The sequence below is a fragment of the Rousettus aegyptiacus genome, unplaced genomic scaffold (genome assembly GCF_014176215.1).
Source record: "Rousettus aegyptiacus isolate mRouAeg1 unplaced genomic scaffold, mRouAeg1.p scaffold_m13_p_2, whole genome shotgun sequence".
Lineage (NCBI taxonomy): Eukaryota > Metazoa > Chordata > Mammalia > Chiroptera > Pteropodidae > Rousettus > Rousettus aegyptiacus.
The window spans coordinates 42,466,460-42,491,244 of NW_023416295.1; the positions used below are offsets into that span (position 1 = coordinate 42,466,460).

Sequence of the window (24,785 nt, forward strand, 5' to 3'; positions counted from 1 at the left end):
CATTAACTCAAAATGATTCCTTTTTTACTGTAGAGTCACCTTACTTTACCAAAGAATTTAAGCCAATCGAAGTGTTGAAGGAGTATGATGTCATGTTGCTGGCCGAGGTGGCAGGCACGCCTCCCTTTGAGATCACCTGGTTCAAAGACAACACAACGTTGCGGAGTGGTAGAAAGTATAAAACCTTTATTCAGGATCAGCTGGTTAGCCTGCAGATCCTCAAGTTTGTAGCTGCAGATGCTGGTGAATACCAGTGTCGGGTGACCAACGAGGTGGGCAGCAGCACCTGCAGTGCCAGGGTGACCTTAAGAGGTTAGTGTTGGTTCACATGATGGACTAGCTCTTCTGCAGTCAACTTTTTTTTTTAATGCCAGTTTTCCTATAGAGCTGGTATTGATTAAGAATTCATTTTTCTGTTAGAACCCCCCACCTTTGTAAAGAAGATCGAGAGCACCAGCTCCCTTCGAGGAGGCACAGCTGCCTTCCAGGCCTCTCTGAAGGGTTCCTTGCCAATCACAGTGACTTGGTTAAAAGACAACGATGAAATCACAGAAGACAATAATATAAGAATGACCTTTGAGAACAATGTGGCCAGTCTGTACCTCAGTGGCATCGAAGTCAAGCATGATGGGAAATATGTCTGTCAGGCCAAAAATGATGCAGGAATACAAAGATGTTCTGCATTACTCTCAGTGAAAGGTTGGTTTAGAAAGTCTGCTGTGGGTTTTAGGGAAAAAAAAAATTCAGATGTAGGCCTTTCAGCAGAGCAGTTCACAACCCACACTTATCCCTTTGTTTTTTACAGAACCTGCAACAATCACCGAGGAGGCTGTGTCTATAGATGTCACCCAAGGAGACCCAGCCACTTTGCAGGTTAAATTTTCAGGGACTAAGGAGATTACGGCTAAATGGTTTAAAGATGGCCAAGAACTGACCCTGGGCCAAAAATATAAAATCAGCGTCACTGACACAGTCTCTATACTGAAGATTATTTCTACAGAAAAGAAAGATAGTGGAGAATATTCTTTTGAGGTCCAAAACGATGTTGGGAGAAGCAGCTGCAAGGCTAGCATTAATGTACTAGGTTGGTATTGCTTTTCTGTGGAGAGGAACTGGGCATTTCTATGCTCCTTCATCTTATAATTTTAGAGAAAATACAAATTAGTGAATTAATCTAACTTTTTTTTTTGCTTTTTCATTGCATAGATCTTATCATACCTCCTTCATTCACTAAAAAACTGAAGAAAATGGATAGCATTAAGGGTTCTTTTATTGACTTAGAATGTATAGTGGCTGGGTCACATCCCATAAGCATCCAGTGGTTCAAAGACGACCAGGAAATATCAGCTAGTGAAAAATACAAATTCTCTTTTTATGACAATACTGCCTTCTTGGAAATCAGTCATCTGGAAAGTACCGACAGTGGGACATACACTTGTTCAGCCACTAATAAGGCAGGACACAACCAGTGCAGTGGCCACCTGACAGTCAAAGGTTGGCAATTTTTATCTCCACCTATCAAGAACTTGTGACTGTCTCATTTCTTATTTCTTCATTGCTCAGTTCTAAATTGGACCTCTCTTCTTTTTCTTTCACCTCAGAACCCCCTTACTTCGTGGAAAAGCCACAGTCACAAGATGTCAATCCCAATACAAGGGTTCAATTAAAGGCTCTTGTGGGTGGCACAGCACCCATGACAATAAAGTGGTTTAAAGATAACAAAGAGTTGCACTCAGGAGCAGCTCGCTCAGTTTGGAAGGATGACACCTCCACTGTTCTGGAGCTCTTTTCAGCCAAAGCTGCTCATTCTGGGACGTACATTTGCCAGCTAAGCAATGATGTTGGCCTAGCAACCAGTAAAGCCACTCTCTTTGTGAAAGGTCTGGTTTCTGCAACTCCTCTCTTGCTTGCTTGTCTAGATTTTCTTGGAGGGGGTGGGAAGAGGCTTTAGAAAACAATTTTGCTCTTTGGCCTTTGTTTTTTAAAATGTTCAACATCAGACTTTCTTTCTTCCATCTTCAGAACCTCCTCAATTCATTAAGAAGCCCAGCCCAGTATTGGTGCTGAGGAATGGACAATCTACAACATTTGAATGCCAAATAACAGGCACTCCTGAAATCAAAGTTTCTTGGTATCTGGACGGAAATGAAATAACAGCCATTCAGAAATATGGCATTTCCTTCACTGATGGTTTAGCCACTTTGCAAATTTCCGGTGCCAGGGTAGAAAATAGTGGGACTTATGTCTGTGAAGCTCGTAATGACGCAGGCACGGCAAGCTGTAGCATTGAATTAAAAGTCAAAGGTTTGTTACTGGATCTACTTTCCATTTTAGCTGTGCTACTGGCTAGGCCTGGGGCTTCCCTTGAGTAAGCTAGTCTCTGTCTTCCTTTTGAACCTTTAGAACCTCCCACCTTTGTCAGGGAGTTGAAGCCCGCGGAAGTAGTGAAAGATAGTGACGTGGAGCTGGAGTGCGAAGTTATGGGAACATCTCCATTTAAAGTCACTTGGCTGAAGAATAACAAGGAAATTCGAAGCGGCAAAAAATATACCCTGACTGACAGAGTTTCAGTGTTTAATCTCCATATAACCAAATGTGACCCTTCAGACACTGGTGAATACCAGTGCATTGTAGCCAACGAAGGTGGCAGCTGCCTTTGCAGCACCAGAGTCTCTCTGAAAGGTCAGTTACACACAAAGCAGCCGGCTGCCCAAGAACAATTCTGTTGTGCTCCTTAATTTTATGATTGTGGGTGGGAGCTCAAATATACCTCTTCTTTTCACACTGTCTAATTTAATCACAGAACCACCATCGTTCATTAAGAAGATAGAAAACATCACCACTGTTTTGAAAAGTTCTGCCACCTTTCAGAGTACTGTGGCGGGCTCTCCTCCCATTTCTGTAACCTGGCTAAAAGATGATCAGATTCTTGATGAAGATGATAATGTTCACATTTCATTTGTGAACAATGTGGCCACACTTCAGATCAGAGCTGTGGATAATGGACACAGCGGGAGATACACGTGTCAAGCAAAGAATGAGTCAGGAGTCGAGAGATGTTATGCTTTCCTTTTGGTACAAGGTTTGTAAGCTATTCCCTCTCAGAGTTAGTCTGTGGAGACAATTTCATAAGCACTCCTTATTTCTAGTGGAATTATCAACATGACTCATCCACATTTTTAATTCTTACTACAGAACCTGCTCAAATCCTAGAGAAAGCTAAATCCATTGATGTTACTGAGAAAGACCCAGTGACCTTGGAGTGTGTTGTGGCCGGAACACCAGAACTCAAAGTAAAATGGCTTAAAGATGGGAAACAAATTGTGCCCAGTAGATATTTTTCGATGAGTTTTGAAAATAATGTGGCCAGTTTTAGGATTCAGTCAGTAATGAAGCAAGATAGTGGTCAGTATACCTTCAAGGTGGACAATGACTTTGGAAGCAGTAGCTGTGATGCCTACCTGAGAGTGCTAGGTTTGTATCCTGGCCCCAGTCAGCTTTCATTATTTGTATTACATCCTTTGTAAACAAATGGCAACATATTAATGGATGTGTTTTGCTGTTTGCATTGGACAGATGAAAATATTCCTCCATCATTCACCAAAAAATTAACCAAAATGGATAAAGTCCTGGGCTCTTCTATTCATATGGAGTGCAAGGTTTCTGGCTCACTTCCTATTAGTGCTCAGTGGTTTAAGGATGGAAAAGAAATATCTACAAGTGCAAAATACAGACTTGTCTGTCATGAGAACACTATGGCACTGGAAGTTAATAATCTGGAATTAGAAGATACTGCGAATTATACATGCAAAGTCTCAAATGTAGCGGGGGATGATGCATGCAGTGGCATCCTAACTGTGAAAGGTTGGAATTTCTTTACCTCTTCTTGATTCTTCTTTGTGATCGCTTTTCAAATGTATGACTCTTACCTTGTATCCTTTAAAGTTAAAAGTCTCAATAGTCCCGTTTCTTTAGATATACATTTACCAAGTTCAAGAAATATTCGGTCATTACCTCTTTTCAATAATGTTTTCTTATATGCCCATAAAACCATCAAAGTAATTCAACTACAGGAATTTAATTAAATATATTTCTCTTAAAATCTATAGAACCACCAAGCTTCCTAGTAAAACCTGAGCGACAACAAGCCATACCTGATTCTACAGTGGAATTTAAAGCAGTACTAAAAGGAACACCACCATTTAAAATAAAGTGGTTTAAGGATGATGTGGAACTTGTCTCAGGACCCAAGTGTTTCATTGGCTTGGAAGGGTCAACTAGCTTCTTAAACCTCTACTCAGTGGACGCTTCCAAGACTGGACAATATACTTGCCAAGTTACCAATGATGTTGGTAGCGACTCTTGTACTACAATGTTGCTTGTGACAGGTGTGCACATTTGATTGTTTTATGTTTCTGTCTAACCTGTGGTTCTGGTCCTTTCTGTGATCTGTTACAGTGCATTTATCCAATTAAGAATGTACTCTTCTCTCTAACACAATGCTATATCTGCCAGGCATTGTTCATGTTTTTATCTTTCTACATACTTCCTGATTTAACTTTTATTATTCATATCCGTTTCCTCATAATCTCTTCTTTCCTTCACTCTCTAGAGCCACCAAAGTTTGTAAAGAAATTAGAAGCATCCAAAATAGTGAAAGCAGGTGACTCAGCACGACTTGAATGCAAGATAACTGGATCCCCAGAAATCAAAGTTGTGTGGTACAGAAATGAACATGAACTCTCAGCCAGTGATAAATTCAGAATGACTTTCATTGACTCAGTGGCTGTCATACAGATGAACAGTCTTGGTACTGAGGATGGTGGGGATTTCATTTGTGAGGCTCAGAATCCTGCTGGCAGCACAAGCTGCAGTACCAAGGTTATAGTAAAAGGTAGAGATTTCTTTTTCTGTTCCTCTTTGCCTGAAACCCACCTTCTTCTCCCCTGGGTATCATAGCTCTTTATTCTTTTACTGTCATTTTAGCTTCCATTTAAGATCATAGAATATTTTCCCAAACTCATATTTTTATTCCTTTTTAAATGTTATTTCTTCGTAAGATTTGCTTACATGTGACCAATCATTCTGATATATTTTTCTTATTATTCCCTTGTCATAATTCTGATCACCTTAACAGATTAGTCAAGCATTTCAAATTTTATGTTACCAAAACATACACACAAAAAAATAGCATTTTTAAATTTTCACCTTCAATCAACTTATAAATACACCATCATCTTCACTATAATCTTTTTCATTAATAGCAAGGAATACTTGCTACTTATAAACAAGGTTCAAACAATTTAGATTTTAACCTTACATTTAAAATAGGACAATTTTATATTTTTTTCTCTTTCAAAAATTTATTTCTGTTTTTTAAAAAATTATATCACTATTCTTTGGTGCACATAGTACTTGTTTTTTTATGCTGCCATTTTCCAGTATTTTTGTCACAAAGTCCAAGTTTGTCATGTTGTGAGACAATTATTACAATAACCATTTGTCAAAGTGAAAGGCTTAGATCACAGATGTTATGATGACTCCCAAGTATCTAATTTATAGAATATATACAAAACATTTCAGTCCCAAAGTCAGGATTTCATCATACCTCATGCAAATCATATTAATTAATATACTTAGGTTTTTGGTTTTGTTTGGTTGGTTTTTTGGTTTTGTTTTGTTTTGTTACAATCTTCACATCAATATTTATAGTCCAAGATAAGTTAGTAAGTAGACAGAATGTTGAACTGCTCAGTAAAGACATCTAGCGTCTAGCCTGGGTTCTCTGCCAATGAAGTTGAGTGATTTCGTACAGACTAATGGCTTCTCTGAAGCTGTTATCCCTCAACACTCAAGTGATAGTGCTTGACACTACTTGTCCATAATAGTCATTATCTTGACTCTTTCTTCCCATTTAAAACAAAGAAATAAAAATATTCTATGACATTAAATAGCCCAATTCATGAGAAACTCTTGTCTTTTACAGAACCACCTGTTTTTAGCAGCTTCCCTCCCGTAGTAGAAACCCTAAAAAATACCGAAGTTAGTCTTGAATGTGAACTTTCGGGAACACCACCATTTGAGGTGGTATGGTACAAAGACAAACGGCAACTCCGAAGTAGCAAGAAATACAAGATTGCATCCAAAAACTTCCATGCAAGTATTCATATTCTCAATCTGGAAACTTCAGATATTGGTGAATACCACTGCAAAGCACAGAATGAAGTGGGAAGTGATACTTGCATTTGTACTGTAAAATTAAAAGGTAAGCATATTTCCTGCATGTGGCAGAAATGGCAGGAATATGCAAAATGCCTATTTTTTTCTCTGTTCCATTATCTGGACAATCTTTTCAACAATCTCCATTCATTTCTCCTTGTTCAGAACCACCAAGATTTGCCTCCAAACTGAACAGCCTCACCGTAGTAGCTGGTGAGCCCGCTGAGTTGCAAGCATCCATAGAAGGCGCCCAGCCTATTTCTGTCCAGTGGCTTAAAGAGAAGGAAGAAGTGATTAGAGAAAGTGAAAACATCAGAATTACATTTGTGGAAAATATTGCAACTCTACAGTTTGCAAAAGCAGAACCAGCTAATGCTGGGAAGTATATCTGCCAAATCAAGAATGATGGTGGAATGAGGGAGAACATGGCCACACTGACAGTCTTAGGTTGGTACAATACTGTACAATAGTCCCCTAATGGACAGTGATGACAAATGCTGAGATTAGTTACTAAGAGTTACTGGTAGAATCTTATTTTCCAAATTTCTTCTATAACTACATCAATCCTCATCTAATTTAAAGGTTTAGGCCTTTAGGAACTCTACTAGATCTTACAAAACACTTTTCTGTTGCTGAGATTCCAACAAAAATAACGCATCTGCTTGACTGTTTACTTACTATTTTTCTTTATGGATTAGCAGATATAATCATAACTATCTTTCATTTAAGCATGAAAAACATGGGAGCCCAGCATATAGTACATTGACATTTATTTCCAAAGTACTAGTTGTTAAAGCTAACAATAACTGCAAAGATCAACATTTTATATGAAAGACTCGCATTTTCATCTTTGGGCATATTAAACGTCAACTTTTAATGGTTTGGATAACAGCTTTCAAAAAATTGTCTTTAGTGCTTGAAAGTAGAGCAAAAATATCAAATAATTAATAATAACAAGTAGCCTTTGCTCTAAAGAGGGTCAAGAGCAAATTAATATACATTGTCAAATGTACATTTTTGAAAGTCAACTATTATACAAACATACTTCTTAATCATAACTCCTATAATTTCATGACAGCATGTAATTATGGAATCACATTTTAAAATCTAAAGAAAGAGCCCTAACGTAAGCATATCACTGGAATAAAGTCAAAGTGAATTTGATAGAAGAGATAGAGTAAAGGTAGATAGTAGAGATAAAGATAGTAGTGATACAGTGAAGGTAACGGACTTTGACAGATGGCTATCACATTTTATTTCAGAGCCTGCAGTCATTGTCGAGAAGGCAGGACCAATGACAGTGACTGTAGGAGAAACATGTACTCTGGAGTGTAAGGTGGCTGGCACTCCCGAACTCTCAGTTGAATGGTACAAGGATGGAAAGCTGTTGACCAGCAGCCAAAAACACAAATTTAGTTTCTACAACAAAATCTCTTCCTTAAAGATTCTCTCCGTTGAAAAGCAAGATGCAGGCACATACACTTTCCAGGTTCAAAATAATGTTGGAAAAAGCAGCTGCACAGCTGTGGTTGATGTTTCAGGTTAGTTCCAATACGTTCCTTCCATTGCTTATACAAATTCCTTTCAAAAGTTTTCTTCTCTCAAGTCTCTTCTATTCTTTCAAATCATGATGAATCTTGCTTTTCCTCACACAGACCGAATGGTTCCTCCTTCTTTCACACGAAGACTGAAAGATACTGCTGGGGTGCTGGGTACTTCTTGCATCTTGGAGTGCAAAGTAGCTGGATCATCACCTATCTCTATTGCCTGGTTTCATGAGAAAACTAAGATTGTCAGTGGAGCAAAGTACCAAACTACGTTTTCAGATAATGTCTGCGCATTGCAGCTAAATTTTCTAGACTCATCAGATATGGGCAACTACACATGTGTGGCTGCTAATGTTGCTGGGTCTGATGAATGTCGTGCAAAGTTGACTGTACAAGGTCAGTGTTAGATACCCAAACCCTTTCTTACAAATTCCTCCTTGAGTGCACATATAAGATGACACATATTCAGAAGTGCTCTTCTTTTTTGATTCACAATTGCAACTAAAATAGAAGCTTACAGGATCTTTTCATTGTCCTCCATGTCCATGTAGAACCACCCTCTTTTGTGAAGGAACCTGAACCTTTGGAAGTACTACCAGGCAAAAATGTCACTTTCACAAGTGTCATTAGAGGAACCCCTCCATTCAAGGTTCGCTGGTTCAGAGGTGCCAGAGAACTGGTGAAAGGAGATAGGTGCAACATCTATTTTGAAGACACTGTGGCAGAACTGGAATTATTTAACGTCGACGTGTCCCAGAGTGGAGAATACACCTGTGTGGTTTCTAACGGTGCTGGCCAAACATCCTGCACCACTCGTCTCTTTGTTAAAGGTTTGCTTAAGTGCATTTTTGCTCTTCCTATTTTTTGCACACTGACATTTCTGTTTGTATTTTTATTGTGTTTAACTGTTGTGCTTTGTCACTCACCAGAACCAGCTACGTTTGTGAAGAAATTGAGCGATCATTCCGTAGAACCAGGGAAGTCTATAATTCTGGAGAGCACCTACACTGGAACACTTCCAATTTCAGTTACCTGGAAAAAGGATGGTTTTAACATAACTCCATCTGAAAAATGCAACATAGTCACAACAGAGAAAACTTGCATCCTGGAAATTCTGAATAGCACAAAAAGAGATACAGGACAGTATTCCTGTGAGATTGAAAATGAGGCAGGAAGGGATGTTTGTGAAGCTCTGGTATCTACATTAGGTGTGTTGTCTTATTCCATCTTGAACGGTTGGCATTCCTCTAACAGGAAGCATGGTTGGTTTGGGTTTTTTTTTTAAATGCAGCTGCTAATTATGAGTCTTTCTTATTTAGAACCACCTTACTTTGTTATGGAATTGGAGCCTCTGGAGGCTTCAGTTGGAGATTCGGTTTCTTTACAATGCCAAGTTGCTGGGACACCAGAAATTACAGTGTCTTGGTACAAAGGAGATACCAAGTTGCGGCCAACTCCTGAATATAGGACCTACTTTACAAACAATGTAGCCACACTTGTTTTTAATAAAGTGAGCATTAATGACAGTGGAGAGTACACCTGTAAAGCCGAAAATAATATAGGAACTGCTTCTTCTAAGACTGTCTTCAGAATTCAAGGTGATATTATTTTAGAAATTCAGAAATTTCTTTTTTTCTTATCCTCTTTTATCTTTATGGGAGATATTTTCATTTCATCTACTAGTGTCTCAATTATTACTTATCTTCCTACAGAACGTCAGCTCCCACCTTCCTTTGCAAGACAATTAAAGGACATTGAACAAACTGTTGGGTTGCCAGTTACACTCACCTGCCGATTAAATGGCTCTGCACCCATTCAAGTGTGCTGGTATAGAGATGGGGTACTTTTGAGAGATGATGAAAATTTACAGACATCATTTGTAGATAATGTGGCAACTTTAAAAATTTTGCAGACTGACTTGAGTCACTCTGGCCAGTATTCTTGCTCAGCTTCCAATCCACTTGGAACAGCGTCTTCGAGTGCTAGACTGACAGCAAGAGGTTTGTTCCCACGTTAATCTTTCTTTATGCAAACCGTGGCTTCTTGCTCATTTTCAAAGTCGAAATGACCAATGACAAGAGAGAAAAAAAATACATTGCCTTTTCTTCTCATCTTCTAGAACCTAAGAAATCTCCCTTCTTTGACATCAAGCCTGTATCTATAGATGTTATTGCTGGGGAAAGTGCTGACTTTGAGTGTCATGTTACTGGTGCTCAACCAATGAGAATCACCTGGTCAAAAGATAACAAGGAGATTCGTCCTGGAGGAAACTATACCATCACATGTGTGGGAAACACTCCCCATTTGAGAATTCTTAAAGTAGGCAAAGGAGACTCAGGTCAATATACTTGCCAAGCAACCAATGATGTTGGCAAAGACATGTGCTCTGCTCAACTCAGTGTGAAAGGTATCATTATGTGACAAATATTTGTTCTTCCCCACCTTCGTGTAATTGTCTTCTAAAAGTTTATTTGGTTTTTAAATCTGGGGAATAAACTAACTGGATCATTTTAGAATTTGTCTTAAGTGTAATCCTACCAAAAAGTGTTGTTTAATTGAAATTTGTTAAATGTTGTTTCAACTATCCATTCTTTTTCCATTCTTTTCTGTTCTGTTCTGTGGCATTCTGATTTATCATTACAAAAATTGTAATCGAGTACTTTTATAATATATTAACTTACATCTTTTAGCTTATATAGTTAAACTACAAAAATAAACATCAACTAAATTCTCTATTAAAAATATTAAAAGCTTATTTAATAGAAAGACAACCTTATTTTACCACAAAATTCTCAGAAATTCTTACTAATAAACCGGTTTAAATAAGCACTTACAGGATCTTCAACTACAAACATAAGTTATTTTTTCCTTTGATTTACTAGAACCTCCAAAGTTTGTTAAGAAATTGGAAGCTTCGAAGGTTGCAAAGCAGGGGGAATCCATCCAACTGGAATGTAAAATAAGCGGTTCCCCAGAAATCAAAGTTTTGTGGTTCCGAAATGACAGTGAACTTCACGAAAGTTGGAAATATAACATGTCATTCATTAATTCTGTGGCCCTCCTCACCATCAATGAAGCCAGCGCTGAGGACAGTGGGGACTACATATGTGAAGCTCATAACGGCGTTGGCGATGCCAGCTGCAGCACAGCACTGACTGTCAAAGGTTAGACACACTCGCTTTCTTTCTTCGTTCTCCTCTGGTTTACATCCGTTTTCAGCAGTGTTATGAACTGCAAAGTAAAAGGTCTAGTTAAGGGCATTTACTTGTAATTCTTTACCTACTTTTTATGAATTATCATTTCTTATGTTACCATACTCTCATATGTCACACCAGTCACTCTTAATAATTCTAGATTCTAATTTTGTTTTCCTTTTTAGTAAGCAAATGTTCTCATCATTTATCTTTTTTTTTTTCTGGTAGCACCTCCTGTTTTCACCCAGAAGCCTTCTCCAGTAGGAGCCCTTAAAGGTTCTGATGTTATCTTACAATGTGAAATTTCGGGAACCCCTCCATTTGAAGTGGTGTGGGTCAAAGATCGAAAGCAAGTTCGAAGCAGCAAGAAATTTAAAATGACTTCGAAAAATTTTGATGCAAGTCTTCATATCCTTAATCTTGAAGCCTCCGATATAGGAGAATATCACTGCAAAGCTACCAATGAGGTGGGAAGTGACACGTGTACTTGCATTGTCAAGTTCAAAGGTTTGTATACATGGGCAGAAACATACATGCCTCTTCTTTTCATTTTTTTTTCTCATTTGACTAATAACTTATGTAGCTGTGATTCTCATTTTTTTCTAACCACGAATTTCTTTCATTAGAACCTCCACGATTTGTGAAAAAGCTAAGTGATACCTCAACCCTCGTTGGGGATGCTGTTGAGTTACGGGCTGTAGTGGAAGGCTTCCAGCCAATTTCTGTTGTCTGGCTGAAAGATAAAGGTGAAGTCATCAGAGAGAGTGAAAGCACAAGGATTTCATTCATTGATAACATTGCGACCCTCCAACTTAGTAGCCCAGAAGCTTCTAATTCTGGAAAATACGTGTGTCAAATCAAAAATGATGCCGGAATGAGAGAATGTTCAGCAGTCTTAACTGTACTAGGTTAGTAACAAAGTACAGCCTGAGGGAAAAAAAAGTCGAGTTGATTGACCCATCATTATTTTCTGCAAATATTAGCCTTACCCAATATTGATTACACTCTAATCGATATTGATTAGAAGTAATCAATATTGATTTGGAAGGCAATTTCGTTTTCAATGCACAATACCTCTTTTTTTAGAACCAGCCAGAATCACAGAGAAGCCAGAACCCATGACCATCACTACCGGAAATCCTTTTGCATTAGAATGTGTAGTGGCCGGAACACCAGAACTTTCAACCAGGTGGTTCAAAGATGGGAGAGAATTATCTGCAGACAGCAAACATCATATCACATTTGTCAACAAAGTAGCTTCACTTAAGATCCCTTGTGCAGAAATGAGTGACAAGGGGTTATATAGCTTCGAAGTGAAAAACAGTGTTGGTAAAAGTAACTGCACTGTATCTGTCCATGTTTCGGGTGAGTACTATGAGGTTTTTATGAATATATACTTTTTCTTGGAAAATAAAAAAGAGAGCTTCTCTTTAAGTGAAAAACTACCCTTCTCCACATAGATCGAGTTGTGCCTCCTTCCTTCATCCGCAAACTGAAAGACACAAACGCCGTCCTGGGGGCCTCAGTGGTTTTGGAGTGCCGAGTCTCCGGCTCGGCGCCGATCTCAGTTGGCTGGTTTCAGGATGGAAATGAGATCGTTAGTGGGCCTAAATGTCAGTCCAGCTTTTCGGAAAATGTCTGTACTTTGAATCTGAACTTATTGGAGCCTTCCGACACAGGCATATACACGTGTGTGGCTGCCAACGTGGCTGGTTCTGATGAGTGCTCAGCAGTGCTGACTGTGCAAGGTCAGTGTGCAAGGATCAGACCCTGCTTCTCTACATCTCATCCACATGCTTGGGCATCTGCCTTGCATGGAATTTCCTTATTAAGCTTTCATTTTTAGTCTTAGCCCTTTTTCTTCAAGTAGCAAAAGCGCTTCTCAATTGAATTTCTTTTTTTCTCTTGATCTTCCCCTCCCTCCGGGATATCTAGAACCACCATCTTTTGAACAAACGCCTGATTCTGTGGAAATTTTACCTGGAATGAGCCTCACATTCACCAGTGTCATTAGAGGCACCCCTCCTTTCAAGGTCAAATGGTTTAAAGGCAGCAAGGAGCTGGTGCCAGGGGAATCATGCACCATCTCTCTGGAAGATTCTATCACAGAACTAGAGCTGTTTGAGGTGGAGCCATTGCAGAGTGGAGACTATTCTTGCCTTGTTACTAATGATGCTGGCAGCGCTTCCTGTACCACACATCTTTTTGTGAAAGGTTTGCTCTTCTTTCCAATTTGTTTATCTTTTAAATTTTTCTGTCTTCACTTGAAGATGTCCATTTTACCCTCCTATTTTCTCCTTATAGAACCAGCCACCTTTGTGAAAAGACTGGCTGATCTCAGTGTTGAGTCAGGAAGCCCCATAGTTCTTGAGGCCACGTATACTGGCACACCTCCCATCTCAGTAAGCTGGATGAAGAATGAGTTCCCTCTTTCACAGTCTCCGAACTGCAGTATTACTATGACAGAAAAATCTACGATATTAGAAATTCTTGACAGCACGGTAGAAGATTATGCACAGTACAGCTGCCTGATAGAAAATGAGGCTGGTCAAGATATTTGTGATGCTCTGGTGTCTGTCTTAGGTGTGTGAATAGTTATCTCTTTATGTTGCTTTCTTTTCTTTAATTTAAAACGTCCTCTTTTAATTAGCATGATTGATTGACTACCATTCCTTGTACCTTAGAACCACCCTATTTTATCGAACCTCTGGAACATGTGGAAGCAGCCATTGGAGAACCTACAACTTTACAGTGTAAAGTGGATGGAACCCCAGAAATTAGAATTTCATGGTATAAAGAGCACACAAAGCTACGATCAGCTCCTGCATATAAAATGCAATTCAAAAATAATGTTGCCTCTTTAGTAATCAACAAAGTGGATCATAGCGATGTGGGAGAGTATACATGCAAAGCAGAAAACAGTGTGGGGGCAGTCGCTTCTTCAGCTGTGCTTGTTATCAAAGGTGATGATGGTTTTGCTTAACAAATCTTGCTGAATGTTGACAGATCTATTTTCTTAAAAACACCAAAATTTTAATGGATTTAAATATGTTGTGGATGTTTTCCCTCTTGTAAATAAGAATTATTTGTCACTTCATTGCAGAGCGCAAACTTCCACCTACCTTTGCGAGAAAACTGAAGGATGTTCATGAGACTCTTGGCTTCCCGGTTGCATTTGAATGTCGCATCAATGGCTCAGAACCTCTTCAAGTGTCTTGGTACAAAGATGGGGTACTTTTGAAAGATGATTCTAATTTGCAGACATCTTTTGTTCATAATGTAGCAACTCTTCAGATTTTGCGAACTGACCAGAGTCATGTTGGTCAGTACAACTGCTCAGCTTCTAATCCTCTTGGGACTGCTTCATCCAGCGCTAAGCTCATTCTTACAGGTGAGTAGCTTATCACATGACCCTCTTTATCATAAAGCAGCTTCACTGCTCTGGGCCACCAAAGACTGGTGCCACCTTCTTTCTGCTCCATGTTTGGGAACATGAATACTGAAGTCACCGTGTTGGTCTTCATTCTTTTCAGAGCATGAAGTGCCTCCTTTCTTTGATCTAAAGCCTGTATCAGTAGATCTTGCTCTCGGAGAAAGTGGTTCTTTTAAATGTCATGTAACTGGAACTGCACCAATCAAAATCACTTGGGCTAAAGACAACCGAGAGATTCGCCCTGGAGGCAACTACAAGATGACTTTGGTCGAAAATACTGCCACTCTGACAGTTCTCAAAGTAGGCAAAGGCGATGCTGGGCAGTATACCTGCTATGCAAGCAACGTTGCTGGAAAAGACTCTTGTTCTGCTCATCTGGGGGTACAAGGTACTTGTCTGAGTAAAGTAGCAAGGTCTCTTTTATGTTTTCAATATCTTAAAATATGGGAGGAAGGGTGTGCTTGAAAGTTATGTTTAGGACCATGTCTAGTAATTAGAAGTGATCATATGGATTCAAGTCCTTCCACATAGGGTCAAGTTTTAAATTTTTTATTAAAAAAAAATATACAACTAATAAAACATGAACTGAAAGTCCATTTCCAAAGGCTAAAAAATAGAGACTAGACATAGAGTGAATAAAAATCTTTACAGAATTGCAAGGAATCCAAGTTTGAAGGAAGTTATCTTAGGGTAAAAAAAAAAAAAAAAGAAAAGTTATCTCAAGTGACTTATTTTCCACAGTACTTAGTAGTATAAATTGATTTTTTTTTCCCCTCGAAGGGATAGCAGAGCCTAAGGCCGTCAAAAAGAATCCAAATTAATTATGTTAACACCTTTTCCTCCACTAACCCCACTTACATAATATTGGAAGCTGTGGGCTGATGAGTACATTAATATCTGACCATTTTTTTCTACAGCATGTTCATGGCTACTGTTCTTAGAAGTTAAATAGTTAACTCAGTGGGCTGCTGGCCCATTAGAGAATTTTTAAGGATTTTTGTGATGATATTTTATAAATATCTTGAAATTAAAATAGAATTCGATTTAGCAGCCCACTTGCTCTATGGCATATAGCTAACTATCTTTATCTCCCTAAGCTTGAATTTTTTGCTTCAGTTAATGAAGAAAGCATTGCTCTCCCCACTTCAAAGGGAAATTATGAAAGATGAGGAAATATCTAAAGCCTGTATGAGAAAGTAGCACTTTAAAAATGTTAAGATATCTGACTCAATTTTGCTATTCTGACTCGTCATGGTACATAATTGTTCTTTTCAGCCATAAAAAGTAGACAGTTCTCCACCAATTCACATGCAGGAAAGTAATCAAACTGCCTTATTCCCCATGAGCCTCAGAGCGCCTCCACCAACAGATACACACTCTGCCTCTGATCTTGCACTAGAAAAGTAATTCTTTTGCTGGAACAAGGATTATACAACAAGAACGAATGTCTTTTCCTCCTTTCTCTTGCAATAATATTTGATGTGGGTGCTGACAAATTAAATGTATTTTGCTTTGGGAATTTCATGTTTCTGTTTCAGTTACTATTTTCTTCCTTTAATGGCATTAAAAAATTATTTTCTAGAGCTAAAGGACTTCTGTATTTGACAGAGATTCTTTTTATCACGTCACCTTGAATTATAAGTATCTTTTCCATCTTTTACATTGTGTTTTCCCTTTTGGTTCTGTAGAACCACCCAGGTTCATTAAGAAGCTAGAGCCTTCAAGAATTGTGAAACAGGATGACTACACGAGATATGAATGTAAAATAGGAGGGTCTCCAGAAATCAAAGTTTTATGGTACAAAGATGAGACCGAAATTCAAGAGAGCAGTAAATTCAGAATGTCATTCCTTGACTCGGTGGCAGTGTTGGAAATGTACAACCTCAGTGTCGAGGACAGCGGAGACTACACATGCGAGGCCCGCAACGCAGCAGGCAGTGCGAGCAGCAGCACTTCCTTAAAAGTCAAAGGTCAGGTCTTACTCTTTCTTTGTGGTTTTCAAATCAGCCTCTTCTCTAGTTGTCCTTTCAGTACCTATTTGACTTTTTGTCAATGTCTTAACATTTCTGAAGGATACAATAGAAAATTGAAAGTGGTTTTTCTCTATGATGTAATGGAAAACTGATTCTTACAATTATCTGCTTACAGAATACATTTCAATGTTCCTTTTTTTTTCTAACTTAATTACCTTCCAATTTTAGAGCCACCCGTTTTCCGCAAAAAGCCTCATCCCATTGAGACACTGAAAGGAACTGATATTCATCTTGAGTGTGAACTTCAGGGTACTCCCCCATTTCAAGTTTCTTGGCACAAAGACAAGAGAGAACTTAGGAGCGGCAAGAAGTACAAAATAATGTCTGAGAACTTCCTTACGAGTATTCACATCTTGAATGTTGACACTGCAGACATTGGGGAATATCACTGTAAAGCCACAAATGATGTCGGGAGTGACACTTGTGTCGGTTCTATCACTCTGAAAGGTTAGAGTGACTTCCTTCTCTTCTGCTTGTTATTTTTCTTCTAATTTTAATACTCTCTCGACCCCTTAGCTATTGCCCAGTCCTTCATCACTAGCTCTCTTCTACTCTTCCCTCTGTTTCCTTTCCAAGCCTTTTTGTTTAGTGTACATCCCAGTTCTAATTCCTACTGAGTATCCTTGTAGACATTTTTTTCCAATAGGTTTTGAATGGATTTAGAAAGCTGAAAAGAACAAGATGTTCAACTCTCCACTTAATACACACACTAATATGTCTCTGCACCCACTCGCCAAAAATGCATCTTATTTACGATAATGCATTACCACATGTTTTAACCCTAGCATCTATGACTTGAGAAAAATACTATTAACCCCACACATTTCAAGTCCACTATTTGCCTCTTCTTTATCAGCACCACCGAGATTCGTGAAGAAACTCAGTGACATTTCTGCCATCGTTGGTGAAGAGGTTCAGCTGCAGACTGCTATTGAAGGCGCTGAGCCGATTTCCGTGGTGTGGTTCAAAGATAAGGGAGAAATTGTTAGAGAGAGTGACAACATATGGATTTCTTATTCAGAAAATATTGCCACCCTGCAGTTTTCAAGAACAGAAACAGCCAATGCTGGGAAGTACACCTGTCAAATCAAAAACGATGCTGGAATGCAAGAGTGCTTCGCCACACTCTCCATTCTCGGTTAGTACGAATAGGTGTTATTACAAATATAAGGCATACACTTACCAGTGGCTGTATTTTCTTTAGTTTTTCTTTCAATTTTATTTTAAAATTTGCTTACAATTGACATCTCATTTCAGAACCTGCAGCAATTGTGGAAAAGCCAGAATCCATAAAAGTTACCACAGGAGACACCTGTACCTTGGAGTGCACGGTCACCGGCACACCCGAGCTCAGTACTAGGTGGTTTAAGGATGGAAAAGAGCTGGCAAGTGACAACAAATACAAAATAAGCTTCTTTAACAAAGTATCTGGCCTTAAGATTATCAACGTGGCACCCAGTGACAGTGGAGTATACAGTTTTGAGGTGCAAAATCCTGTTGGCAAAGACAGCTGCACAGCCTCGGTTCAAGTTTCAGGTTGGTTGGTTGGTTGGTTGGGCTTTTGCTTCAATGTTAGTATAATTCCTGATTTACATTTACGTGTATGAGTGTGGCATGGGTCTGATATCCTCCGAATCAGCAAAATCAGAGGTAATATACGTATAGAGGTAGAAGAAAACCAACTTCAAAAGTTAAATCCCTTTGTCCTGGAGGAATTTCCACGATTGAGGGTGGCGGGAGTAAAACTTAATCCCTAGATAAGAATAAAGTGGTATTCTACTATCACTTATGCTGAAATAATTCACCATATAATGAGTCACAGCAAAGAGAGACCAAAATCCCTAGCAAGTCAACCAGCACATCTTGCACATTGATTTTCAAAGTTTCCAGTCTTGTGAATCTATAGGGAATTCTTTGATACCATCGCAAAAGAGCCAAATGGATCTAAGAATATTCCATTCAAAAGACAATAACTCTGTTTTCAAATCATTTTATAACTGATGTCGCTTGTTTGTTTGATTTTTATCACATTCAGACCGAATCGTGCCTCCTTCATTCACAAGAAAACTGAAAGAGGCGAATGGCCTGTCTGGGTCCTCGGTTGTAATGGAGTGCAAAGTCTATGGATCCCCTCCAATCTCTGTCTCTTGGTTCCATGAGGGAAATGAAATCAGCAGTGGAAGGAAGTACCAGACCACTCTGACAGATAACACTTGTGCTTTAACTGTGAACATGCTGGAAGAATCAGACGCCGGTGACTACACATGTGTAGCTACTAACGTGGCTGGTTCTGATGAATGCAGTGCTCCTTTGACTGTGAGAGGTCAGTCAAAAGTGTAGTAGTATAGAATTGCATTTCATAATTGATTAAGCATTTTTATCATCACAGATCAAAAATATTAAATTTTTTCTTGTATATGCTTTTTTGTTTGTTTGTTTAGAACCACCGTCTTTTGTTCAGAAACCTGACGCCATGGATGTTTTAACTGGAACCAATGTAACTTTCACAAGTATCATAAAAGGAACACCTCCTTTCAGTGTCAGCTGGTTCAAGGGTAGCAGCGAACTAGTACCAGGGGACAGATGTAATGTGTCTTTGGAGGATTCAGTGGCTGAACTGGAGTTGTTTGATGTAGATACATCACAAAGTGGAGAATATACCTGCATAGTTAGTAATGAAGCGGGCAAAGCATCTTGTACAACACATCTCTATGTCAAAGGTTTGTTTGGGTGCTATTCCACATTTTTACAATTAACATACATGAAATAATAGACATATCTATATCCTTGTGTATATATGTTTGATTTCATATTTTCAATTCGTTTTCAGCTCCAGCTAAATTTGTGAAGAGGCTCAATGATTACAGCATAGAGAAAGGAAAAGCACTGATCCTAGAAGGTGCATACATTGGGACCCCTCCCATTTCAGTCACATGGAAGAAAAATGGCATAAATATAACTCCTTCTCAGAAGTGTAATATAACCACGACTGAAAAATCTTCAATCCTGGAAATTCCAAGTACTGTAGTAGAGGACGCAGGGCAATACAACTGCTACATTGAAAATGCTTCTGGAAAAGATTCCTGTTCAGCACAAATACTGATCCTAGGTTTGTTGTGACTGTATATTCACCTTTAGACACAAATAATCATTCTGGCATGTCTCCTTCATGATGATTGTCTCTCTTGTCTGCAGAACCACCATATTTTGTCAAACAGTTGGAGCCTGTTAAAGTGACTGTTGGAGATTCTGCCTCTTTGCAATGCCAGCTTGCTGGGACCCCTGAAATCGGGGTATCCTGGTATAAAGGAGATACAAAATTGAGACCCACTTCCACCTGCAAAATGCATTTTAGGAACAATGTTGCTACACTGGTTTTCAACCAGGTTGATAGTAATGACAGCGGAGAATACATCTGCAGAGCTGAAAACAGTGTGGGAGAAGTTTCTTCATCAACTTTCCTTACTGTTCAAGGTGATTGCAATATTTCAAAAGTGAATGAATTTGCATATCTTTTGAACAAAATTTAAAGTAATCTGGTGAGGGCTGTCTTTTTTAGGTATGTTTTTTCAAATGTAAAATTTTCTTCCTAAATAATGCCATCTACAGTTAGTGGCTTATCTTTTCTATCACCTTCCTATCTCTATCTGGAGGAAAGATGACTAAATCTTTAGCGGGAAGGATCATGAAATCTTTTTTCTCTATAAATAAATCATTAAGAAAAAGAGTGACCATATTTTTAAAATTTCACTCCCTGAGTGTCTCATTCAGATTGCTAGAAGGCAGTCTTAAAAAGTAGGAGAATCTGCTGCCTACCTGGAGATGTACCTCACACAGATCAGTTTCTCTCCTGACATACATATCTTTATACCTTCTGTGCGTTAGGCCAGCCACAGAGTGAAACTTTTGCTCCAAAAGTTTACATGTTTTCCCCTGTGTCCAAGTTAATTCAAGAGATGTGAATGCCTCCTGACATTTTTATAGAAATACCATTACCTATGTAATACTAACTATAAAAGAATATGCAGTAAATTTAAAACATCCAGAAGTATTTATTACTTTAATTCTGTTCCTACAGAACAAAAACTTCCACCATCATTTTCTCGACAATTGAGAGATGTTCAAGAAACAGTTGGACTGCCAGTTGTTTTTGAATGTGCCATAAATGGATCAGAACCTATCTCAGTGTCTTGGTATAAAGATGGCAAGCCATTGAAAGATGGCCCAAATGTGCAAACATCATTTTTAGATAACGTAGCCACTCTCAATATTTTTAAAACAGATCGGAGCCTTGCAGGCCAGTATTCTTGCACAGCTACAAATCCTATAGGGTCTGCTTCTTCTAGTGCCAAACTCATTCTCACAGGTGTGTGGATTCTTGAACTTCTTTTTATTTCTGTAAATTAAATTTTTATAATGAGATACAAAATTAGGGAGAAAACATCATGATTTCTATAAACTGGGATGGTCCAGACACGGAGTCTGAAAACTCATCCTTCCTTTCTCTTTCTAGAGGGTAAAAACCCACCCTTTTTTGACATTCGCATTGCCCCTGTGGATGCCGTTGTGGGAGAAAGTGCGGACTTTGAGTGCCACGTCACAGGGACACAACCGATAAAGGTCAGCTGGGCCAAAGACGGCAAAGAGATACGAAGCGGTGGCAACTACCAGATTAGTTATCTGGAAAACAGTGCCCATCTGACAATTCTGAAAGTAGACAAGGGAGACTCTGGACAATATACCTGCTATGCTGTGAATGAAGTGGGAAAGGACTCTTGTGCAGCTCAACTTAATATAAAAGGTAAAGTTTATTTTGCATGTGGTCCGACAAAATGTAAACATCTTATATTCAGTACTAAAGGTGAAGTTTTTATCAAGACAAGTGAAATTTAGGACAACATTTTTAAGCAAATGGCATAAGAATATAGGAGAAATGTTTCTTTAGAGAACAGATGATCTTTTAAAATCTGTATTTCTGTAAAATTTTATAAATAACTCTAAAATAACCTACCTGACCTATTTTACATACTATCTAATTCTATAAGTGGCCATAAGTTATTGTTATCATTGAATTCATAAATCGGATTAGAGAATATTTTAAAATAAACTTTGGAAGGAGGCTGCAATGTTTAGAAACATACTGATATGCTGTATTTAGTTGGTCAGCATTGACTTTCAACAAGAAAATGACTTATTTTCCTTGAAAAGCCTCGTATTAATATCCCACTTCTGGATTCCGCTTCATATATCCTTGCAATTTCTTACAGAGAGGCTAATCCCACCAAGTTTCACTAAAAAACTCTCAGAGACAGTAGAAGAAACAGAAGGGAATTCTTTCAAACTTGAGGGCCGTGTTGCTGGTTCCCAGCCTATAACTGTTGCTTGGTACAAGAATAATATAGAAATACATCCAACTTCTAACTGTGAAATCACATTCAAGAACAACGCACTGCTGCTGCAAGTCAAGAAGGCGGGCATGGGCGATGCTGGTTTGTACACGTGCAAACTGTCGAATGACGCAGGCTCCGTTCTGTGTACCTCTTCAGTTGTCATCAAAGGTTAGTTATGTTCACAACCTCCAGGCTGTTGTGTTTTTTTCACTGCCTGTAAGATAACCATGTACATTTCTTCTGACATGTCTGTTTCTTCTTCAACTCTGTTGATCGAGTAAATTATAATGGATATAAATATACATTATCTGATTGGCTTTACATAATTCCATACATGTTTACTTAAAATATATGTAATTTGTAACTTAATTTCCTGGCCCAGCAAAGTAGGTGTCATATAATAAATAGATGGAGTGAAAATCTTAGCCGGTAAATTATAATCCCAAAATTCTCTCAGACAATTAGTGATCTATGTTTACTTTGAAATTCATATATAAGTGATATTTAAATTTTTATGAAGCTTATGTATTTTGATATATTCTAAGATTTCCATCTTTGAATATTGCATTAGCTTTACTTATTATACCTTATATCACATTTGAAACATCCTCTTTTCTAATTGTATTTTTAAAGGATTATTGTTTAACATATATTGCCCAAAGCTTTTAGGCTATGAATGAATATTAATCCCAATTAAAAGAGTAAATTTGCTTAAAAAGAAAAGAAGATGAGTGGAATGATGTTGCATGTTATTATGGAAGATGTATTTAAATGAGTAGTCATAGATGAGGCACCAAAATAGACTGCATTGTTTAAGGGGATCTTCTCTATCTGATCTGATCCTCTGACCATAATGGCTTCACCCAGATGATTAGGATGTAGATTCATCAAAATCATCTTACAAACTAACCTCCTAAAACAGCTTGAAACTGATTACCAACTCTGGTGAAGACTGTTGGCCATTTCAGGCTGCATAGATAATAGATTAATATCACTAATAGGCTAATATCACTGAGGTGTCTTAAAATTCAAATTTCATCACTCATTTAATAGGATTTAAGTGCGCTTAGTTTTAAAATATGATTTATGTTCCTGATGCTTTTGCCATTGAGTAGATAAAACTTTCTATAGCATTCTGAGGTTATTAAAGTTAAAAAAGAAGAGTAGCCATCAGAAGTTTTAGTCTTTACAATCATGAATTTTGCCTTATCTTATTTAGTGGTCTCAGAACCACTAAATAAAATCATACATGGCACTGAGTTTCACATGGCCTTCTTAACATGTTACTTGCATCTCTTCATTGGCTTTTTTTTTACACACTGAGCTTTAACTCCTAATTCCTTTAGGCAAAGATTGGAATTTAAATGCCACTGTAACTGCATTTAATAGCTAGAGATGAACATCAGAGAAAATCACATATTAAGATGTGGGCTCATGGACTACTCAAATGTTGACTTTCTTTCCCAGAGAGTAGCAAGAATTGTGGCTCTAAATGAGCTGAATTCCCCAATAAGCCCTTAGATTTTAGAGTTCAGAGAAAATGCAGCTTACGCAGGTTTGAAAGAATCAATAGTATGCACAGGAGTCAATAACTGCCGGTGCAGTGTTTGCAGTGCTTAATCAGGACAGGTGCTCGGGTGGTCTGTGGGCAGCATGGCATCTGTTCTGGCTTGTTTTTAAACCTCTATCTTTTTTTTTTTTTAATCCAACAATGTAACTATTGACTTTGTAGAGGAATCAATCAGGCACAGTGACTCAGTTCTACTACAGCAACTAGTGTTACCTTTTAGAAGCAAAAGGGATTCTTTTCTGAAATGTAATACTTATTTGCCTTTCTGTTGTTCTTTATTTTGTGTTTAAAAATGCTTTTTCATTCCAGAACCTAAGAAGCCACCTGTGTTTGATCGGCACCTTACTCCAGTAACCGTGAGTGAAGGAGAATTCGTGCAGCTCAGCTGCCACGTCCAGGGTTCAGAGCCGATCAGGATCCAGTGGTTGAAGGCTGGCAGAGAAATAAAGCCTTCAGACAGATGCAGCTTCAGCTTTGCTAACGGTACTGCTGTGCTGGAGCTCAAGGATGTGGCTAAAGCAGATTCGGGAGATTATGTGTGTAAAGCTTCAAATGTGGCTGGAAGCGACACTTCCAAATCAAAAGTGACCATTAAAGGTACAGACACTTCAAAAATGTTATTCAGATTAAGTCAGCGACTGCTCACATATGTCTTTTACAATTTAAATAAGAATAGAATTAGGTGTTTAGAAACATCAGTTATTGCTCATTTGTAATTCATAGCCTCATTATAATTGAAATATTAGATAATTTAATGGAAATAATGTCAATACAAATTGTCAGAAATTACCCCAAGTTCACTATCACATTTCTATTTCTTGAACCTTTCTCACCATGTACAAGAGGGTGCAATTAGATGAAGTTCTAAAATGATGCTGTAATAATGTGGCATAAGGTAGCCTGATGGAAATCACAACCTGGGTAGAAATCTGTATAATAAAGCGAAGTCTAGAAAAATAAGGTTTGATACTGCTAATATGACTGCAGTTCAACCTGCATATGATAACTACAACTAGTTATAAATACATGTGATGAAACTGCTTTATCTTCTGTGATCCACCCTCATATAGAATTGCATGATATTTTAGACTCTGTCAAAGTCCTAAAACTTACATTACAAAGAGAATTATTTATTGCAGTCTTAAGATAATTGTGACAGCAAAACATGTAAATGTGTTTTTTAGACAAACCAGCCGCCGCCCCAGCAGCTAAGAAAGCAGCAGTGGACGGGAAGCTCTTCTTTGTGTCAGAGCCTCAGAGTATCAGAGTGGTAGAAAGTAAGTACTCCATGAAGCACACCTCCATCTATCCTCTCCTCTACGTGTTACTACCAATTTAACTTTGGAGGAACTCATTTTAGAAAATTAAGCCTTTGCATTTGTTTTTTTTTTATTCCTTC

At 38.3% G+C, this 24,785-nt stretch overlaps 1 protein-coding gene across 9 annotated transcripts in view; it reads left to right on the forward strand.

Moving 5' to 3' along the window:
• TTN (titin) overlaps window positions 1–24,785 on the forward strand; it is a 265,304-nt gene that overhangs the window by 74,281 nt on the left and 166,238 nt on the right. For 2 of the 9 annotated variants that reach the window (XM_036235760.1, XM_036235761.1), the window contains 22 exons: window positions 10,649–10,930; window positions 11,189–11,467; window positions 11,587–11,868; window positions 12,047–12,325; window positions 12,421–12,708; window positions 12,896–13,543; window positions 13,645–13,923; window positions 14,064–14,351; window positions 14,494–14,781; window positions 16,082–16,363; window positions 16,595–16,873; window positions 17,283–17,564; window positions 17,684–17,962; window positions 18,462–18,749; window positions 18,868–19,146; window positions 19,257–19,535; window positions 19,622–19,900; window positions 20,505–20,792; window positions 20,940–21,227; window positions 21,694–21,984; window positions 23,696–23,983; window positions 24,571–24,663. The exons of 2 other annotated variants lie outside the window; for them this stretch is intronic. In XM_036235760.1, coding sequence (XP_036091653.1) covers window positions 10,649–10,930; window positions 11,189–11,467; window positions 11,587–11,868; window positions 12,047–12,325; window positions 12,421–12,708; window positions 12,896–13,543; window positions 13,645–13,923; window positions 14,064–14,351; window positions 14,494–14,781; window positions 16,082–16,363; window positions 16,595–16,873; window positions 17,283–17,564; window positions 17,684–17,962; window positions 18,462–18,749; window positions 18,868–19,146; window positions 19,257–19,535; window positions 19,622–19,900; window positions 20,505–20,792; window positions 20,940–21,227; window positions 21,694–21,984; window positions 23,696–23,983; window positions 24,571–24,663 — 6,408 coding nt within the window. Of the gene's footprint in view, window positions 1–33; window positions 313–420; window positions 700–805; window positions 1,085–1,206; window positions 1,495–1,601; window positions 1,881–2,022; window positions 2,305–2,403; window positions 2,683–2,803; window positions 3,083–3,195; window positions 3,475–3,576; window positions 3,865–4,109; window positions 4,389–4,612; window positions 4,895–5,986; window positions 6,266–6,384; window positions 6,667–7,481; window positions 7,761–7,874; window positions 8,163–8,317; window positions 8,975–9,085; window positions 9,767–9,885; window positions 10,174–10,648; window positions 10,931–11,188; window positions 11,468–11,586; window positions 11,869–12,046; window positions 12,326–12,420; window positions 12,709–12,895; window positions 13,544–13,644; window positions 13,924–14,063; window positions 14,352–14,493; window positions 14,782–16,081; window positions 16,364–16,594; window positions 16,874–17,282; window positions 17,565–17,683; window positions 17,963–18,461; window positions 18,750–18,867; window positions 19,147–19,256; window positions 19,536–19,621; window positions 19,901–20,504; window positions 20,793–20,939; window positions 21,228–21,693; window positions 21,985–23,695; window positions 23,984–24,570; window positions 24,664–24,785 lie in introns of all 9 variants that reach the window. 5 more of the 9 variants (XM_016152571.2, XM_036235757.1, XM_036235758.1 and 2 more) reach the window with 5 other exon arrangements.